This window comes from Lissotriton helveticus, chromosome 8, assembly GCF_964261635.1.
Source record: "Lissotriton helveticus chromosome 8, aLisHel1.1, whole genome shotgun sequence".
In the NCBI taxonomy this organism is placed as follows: domain Eukaryota; kingdom Metazoa; phylum Chordata; class Amphibia; order Caudata; family Salamandridae; genus Lissotriton; species Lissotriton helveticus.
Window position 1 is genome coordinate 609,031,999 of NC_136069.1, and position 6,510 is coordinate 609,038,508.

Genomic DNA, 6,510 nt, shown 5'->3' on the forward strand with positions numbered 1-6,510 from the left:
TATCAGGGGTCTCAACAGTACAAGTGGAGCTGGCCAAGCTCTTCCCTAAACCTGCATTGTTCATTAAGTGAGCATCATGCCTTTTGACTGTACTGATCAACAGTCCTTTTGAGAATTAATTTAGTTGTGTGCACTACTCTTAATTTAGTTGCAGTGCAAGTTTGAGAACTCTGGGCTTCTTGTCACATGGGTCAAAAAAGCATTCATGGGTTATTTCTCGCTCTCATCATTGTGTTGGGTGTTTGGTTTCATTGGCCTCCTTTGGCGTGCTAGCATTTCAGTATCAAAATGTAGCATGGCAAAGTATTACAGACTAGATTACATCTCAAACGTTCACTGCAGCAGAATATTCTTTAATGCTGTCTGAGGACTCCTAATGCAACCCTGATCTATTGGCTTTGCCAGTGCTTGGTTTAATTTTCCAGAGCAAATGGCAAAGGTAAAAATTACAAAGGTGGTGGTTGTGGCCTCTTTAGTGGTAGCTTCCTTCACCAATATGGTTTGTGGCCTCTGTAAGGGTACTTGGCACATAGTATCTCAAAACAGTTGACTTTATCTATAATTCAGAGTTGTAAGCAAACCTTTAAACCTTGGGATCAATTGCATTAATCAGCTATGCTGACTACGTAAAATGTAAAAAAAATAAAAAATAGGTCAAAGATTTGAGCTTGAAAGGCACACATGTGAGTATTATTTTAGTAAAAGTATTTTTAAAACAAAATGCCACTTCAGGTTTTATATGTAAATAATTGAACAGAAGTGCTTCTGTATTGCCACAAGTTGCTAAATAACTGTATACAAGCAGCTTTACATCGTGTTTGACACCTCCAATAATTCCTGACTTTAAAGCTATGAAGTCCAGGGAAACAGATAAAAATCAGAAATTACACCCATTTGAGCAACGAGAAACTCTAAGAAGATCTTGAAACTGCTGCAAAGCACCAGAAATGGAAGGGCACATACCTAGTGCTCTTGTAACTTGATTAAACTACAAAATAAATGTGTACCATGATATATAAAACATTAAACAGGTCTTTGAGAGGCATTACTTTAATAAAGTTCTATGCACAACAGCAGTCACGCGCAGTTAAATACAAAAGAAAATATTGTATGCAGCAGATTGTGACTTGCATTATAAAATAAGCAATGCACTATTAAAGTCATGGATACTACCAGGTGGGTTTAAACCCCATGTTATTTATACAAAGCACCCTCCACCCCTTCAGCTCAGCTGCTGTGCGCAGAAGTTTCACATATAACAAAAGGATTTCTGTGGCAAAAGCAGTAACTCACAGCTATTCTCATAAAAATACTTCTGCGAATATGCATGATTTATGTTCTTTTTTATCTTGTCCTTAATTCAGTCTGAGATGCTACTCCCTTTATGACATTTTAAGATAAGACCTCCTTTGAACGACTCTCTTGACACCATGATCCTCTAAAGGCCTGATTAGATTGAGTACACTTATAGCACATTTCTCACACTTTAATGTTTATGGTGCTGCTACCAGTTGGTGATAAGTCCGAACTTGGTGGTACTCATCATAACCACGTTGGCAAAATGAGTGATAACCACATAAGGTCACGCCTTTTTTTGACAACTGCATGAGCATGTATAAACTGTAGTGCTACCTCATAGATCATACTGTTTTTTGAGGGCCTTGTTAACTTTGGTCTACTACATGGTTGCCTGTTAACTTTATTAATTTCGTGAATAGAAAGAGTTTACTCTTGGAATTGGGAGAGAATTCCGCTCCGGTTTGAAAGAGTAGTTTTTTTTATTGCTTCCCTGGCATTTAGATGAGCATGTAGTTCCCAAAAGTCTGGAAGCCGTGACTGGCAAAGCTCCGTTTGTGTGGAACCTAAAACATTTTAACATTCATTGGAAAATCTATTTCTACTTTGTTTGCAATGAAGGATTACCGATTTAATAAACCAAACTATGTGAAAGATACATGAATATTTGAATGTTATTCTGTTGATTAAGCTAGCAAAGCTCTCTCATGCCCCAGGGCACTGTGGTCCTACTTGCATGTTATATTTGTTTAAGCAAGCAGCTGCATTGGTACGTTTGTGCAATTTGTTTTGGGAGGCTGGGGGGGGGGGGGCAGATAAATATTGTTGCAGAATTCGAGTTTTGAAGTTGGTGTTACCAAAGTTACTGTAGCTTTATATTCTTGAAGGTGTTACCGTTGAAGGACCATTCTGTATTCTTAGATGGAAAAGGCATAGTTTTGATTTTTTTTTTGTTGCAAATGTTCAGAGTTAGATTTTACTTTAAAATTAACCTAAGGTATTTTACATTGTTTTGGGAGGAGACCTAACTGCTCCAGCCTATCAGTGGATGTCTGTAATTTGCCCTTTCTGTCTAAGCAAACCCTTGCCTTGCTTCCAGTGAATTCAGAGAACTGTGATGAATCAAGATGAACATAGGCCTGAAGCAAGACTCCACTAAGCAAACTGTCTCCTCGAGCTCCACCTACAAATGTGTAGTATTTGAATTGAAAAGTGGTGAAGAGAAAAGCTATTGGTTGAACATATGTATTGAGCAGTGAGTGGAACAATGTGGACCATTAAATCATGTCCTGGTTAATTCTAATTTTGTCGTCTTCCTATAATTTTAATTTGCGCCTGGTGTCAGCAACTCCTCGGGGCCCAGCTGGGAGGACAGGATATTGACATTAAATACATCCTGCATAATAGTTAAAGTGCACAAGGATTTAAGTCATATGTCCAATCTATAATTGACAATCTGAATATAGGCATATTCTTGGTAGATTATGAGTTATACAATTACCTTTTAACATTACTGGTATTTCAAATCACTTCCATGCAGTAGACAGGGCTCCGTCAGTATATTTTAGATGTTGCCGCAAGATATCATTAAATGACAAATTTTCTTTCCACACGTTCTTTCACTTACGAGTCTGCCGGTCCACGGACTCGCAGGGGCGCGACGGTGGCAGTCTTCCGACTGCCCTATTACAATTAGGGCGGTTGGACTGCCAGTTCCCCACTGCAGCCTCCAGGAAACCGCAGTTCCCTGGTGGTGTGGTGTTGGGGTTGTCTTATGGCCTCAATATGGTTGGCAGGACTGCTGCGGTCTCGGTAAGCATGTTGCATGTTTGCTCGCAGACACGATTTCCATGGTGGTTCCTCCTTCATGAAAACTGTGGTGGAGAGGAAACAAAGGGGGCCCTACAGGGCCCCCTTGTATCACAGGGCCATGTGGTTCATGCGGGGGGGGGGGCACATGTGCCACCCCCCCTTTCTGCATGCACCCCAGTTCCTGCACGGCACAGACTTTGCATTCGAAGCCTTGCAGGAACTGTTTTTGGCGTTCCCATTGCGTTCCCCATTTTCTCCGGCACCGCCGTTGAAGCATAAAAAACAGATTCCAGAAACTTTAGTAAACTGGCTGGCTGGCTGACAACGTGTTTGGTGGGGCAGACACAACGCTGCACCCCCAAACTTATAGTCAGGCCCTGTCTTTCGTATTAAACTAGTACGTTGCTTAACTGTCACGTACCCGAATAGAACAAAATAGCAACAAGTAAGGTACTTGCACCTGACTAGGGCCAAGCCAACATCTGATTCTTGTAAACACCACAGTGGATCAAAGTAATTGCATCACTTAAACCAATGCAAAGCGACCAATTTAACAAAGCCCTTCAGGATAGAATATCCAATAGAAAACATTAATGTTAAACCCCCTGCAGGGTTAACCCAGGACATTTTCGTAGTTCTAGTCAGCATAAAAAGTGATAGAAAGGCAGAGTTTTGCAAGTACTAGGACATGAGAAACCAAATCTCGAACCCAAAACTGTGCATCTTGGATAAATTCAAGAGTTGATCAAACTTCCAACTAGCAGACAGTTTGGATAATTACAATTCGTACAAATTTGTTTCACTCAGAATTATCTCATTGTTGGTGACGGGTATTAATTACATTGTTGTGATCACTTCTTCTTTTAGTTATATACCACTGCTTACTCCTGATTCAGCTAGGGGGAGGTTCTGGTTTGAGGGCATGTCCAACGCCTTCATCTCACCTGTGTCTCCCCACCACCCCTCCATTGTTTTTCACCCTCTCAGATGTATTGCCCCCCCTCAAACAATCCCCCACTGTTTTTTTAGCATGTTACATATCAGCGTGGGTTGCTGTGCAACATGGCTTAAAGTGAAAAAGCGCTATAACACGCTCAATGCTGGCAGAGTCATAGCTTTTTTTGTTTTTTACTTATAGCCGTTTTGCACAGTAGTTCACGCTGCTGTGCAACATGTAAAAACACATTGAAAAAGCCAATACATTTCATATAGGCAAAAACTATTGGCTTTTCCAAAGCTTGTTTTAACTTGCCTCCGAAAGAGACTACGCCATTATATATTTACGATTTCTGAAGTGAGATTTTAACTCCAATTTGGTTTCAAAGGAACATTTTACCACTGGATGCTGAGTGATTTGTGTGTCTTGTAGCATATGCTAATGTGCCATTTATTTCCCTTTCGCAGCAGTCAGACAGCCAACCCCAATGTGAGGACAGTGCGAACCCGGACCCACTGATGCAAATAACCGAAGAAGAACTTGCCACTGAGTCTGATTCAGAGATATGAGCATATAGTGCATGTGTGGGCTACTTACCTTTGGTTTGGTTATCTAGGTTCCATAGGCTATACATTTTATTCACTTTAATTTGTCTGTACTATACGTTTCTTTATGATTTATTTATGAACAGATGATAATCAAAACTATGGAGCTCTCTTGGAGAACCGAAACAGTCACTTGTTGAACTTCAAAGCATATAAGACACTCGGGAACCAACTTCAAAATATGTTTTGAGGGGGGCTCGTCTGTGAGCCTCATCTTCCTTTGGTGGATCAAAGAGGGTATTTTGTTTAAAAAATGCTCTTTAAGAGAGCAGTGTTGATGTATTCTACATAAAGCATATTTTCAGTTGCTGTCTTTATATTTGATGCACTCTGCGAAATCAGCAACGCAGGCCTTCTATAATGAAACATTAAATGCACTCGAAGCTGTTTGCTCTTTGTATTCTGGTTTATGTATGTATGTATGTATGTATATTGTTGCTTTTTTCAGACAGCAGGAATGTTCCAAGCAGTGTATGTCGTCTTGGTTGAATGGCTGGATTTTACGAGGTTCATCATGGAAGTCCCAATCTGTGGTGCCAATGGAGGAATGCATTTAAACTAGGGGAGAGACATTGCTGTCACTTTATGTACGATAACTTTAACTACCAGTTGTTTATGGAAGTGTTCTTACTCCTTAAAGGACATTACTGTAACTGAAAATATTTTTCTTATCTGAGGAATTTAAATTGTAAATAAAAGTGCTAAGTCTGCAAATAAATACGGACATTAATTTTTATTTGCAGCCTGTCCATTGTGTGATCTGCAGTAACAGACATCAGAAAATAGCATTGTAAAAGTTTCTGCTTTGAAGAGGAGATGTGACCTCTATGTATTATTTTGGTGTTTGAGATTTCAAAATGTACCGTTAAAATGTTTAGGTGATCCTGCTAGCTCTTGCTTAAAGAAAAAGATGCGTAATGCGGGCAAGAGCTATTTACTTACTGGTGACAGCCAACACCTACTTGAGGGCTTCTCTCTATGTACTAAGACTCATTCTGGATAATGTTACTTTTAGTGCAGCGGCCCTCAAACACTTTCATGTCAAGGCTACTCATGTAAAATAATATAATATACTGCCCCCCATTTTCATAAGTACATGTTAAATGCTGAAGCATCTAACGATTTTCCGAGCATCCATGTCGGCAGGAAACCATCTATGGATTTATCAGTATCAACAGGAAGTGATATAATTGCATTTCACAACATCCATCTCTACACGAAGTGACATCATTGCATTGCCAGCATTAATCTTTGTAGGCAGTGACATCACAGGTTTCCTGTCAAAACAATCTTTAGAAGAATTAGCCAGGCAAGCAACCTTCATTTCCAGCACGCGTCACAATAGGCCATCTCTGTATTTTCCAGCATCCAACTTTGCAGGAAGTGTCTTAATTCAATTTTCCTGGAAGTGACATCACTGGTTTCCATCTTTCGTTTCCCACCACCTCTCATTATTTAATCATCTCTAAAGGCCATCCCCAGCTAAGGAAGGATACAGACAAGTGCATCAGCTGTTTTGGACCTGGACTACACAGATCCAGAATCCCTGTTGAAGGTAAATTTGCTTAATTATGTGTCCTGCAAAAATCACATTTCACACCATTCCCAAACCATCCAAACACATTTACTCCATTTTCAGAGCTAACACCTCTGGGCTTCACCAAATACCACTCACTAAGACCCCCCTACACACAACACTCTCAATTGACAGTCATCAATGTACACTTTTCAGTCATACTCCAGACATAACCAGCATTACCCTACCCAACCTAGATGCACTTTCCTTTACAGAAACCTGGTTCACAGCTCTTCTCCATACACAACTTGTACATCCTCAATGGTTATAGCATGCACCACATA

General features: G+C 40.2%; 1 protein-coding gene across 18 annotated transcripts in view; it reads left to right on the plus strand.

The window, feature by feature from the left end:
* Positions 1–5,386, plus strand: part of LMO7 (LIM domain 7) — a 516,155-nt gene extending 510,769 nt beyond the window's left edge. For all 18 annotated transcript variants that reach the window (XM_078657448.1, XM_078657449.1, XM_078657451.1 and 15 more), the window contains one exon: positions 4,513–5,386. In XM_078657448.1, coding sequence (XP_078513574.1) covers positions 4,513–4,538 — 26 coding nt within the window. In that variant the 3' untranslated portion in view covers positions 4,539–5,386. The remainder of the gene's footprint in view (positions 1–4,512) is intronic.
* Positions 5,387–6,510: the final 1,124 nt, after the last annotated feature.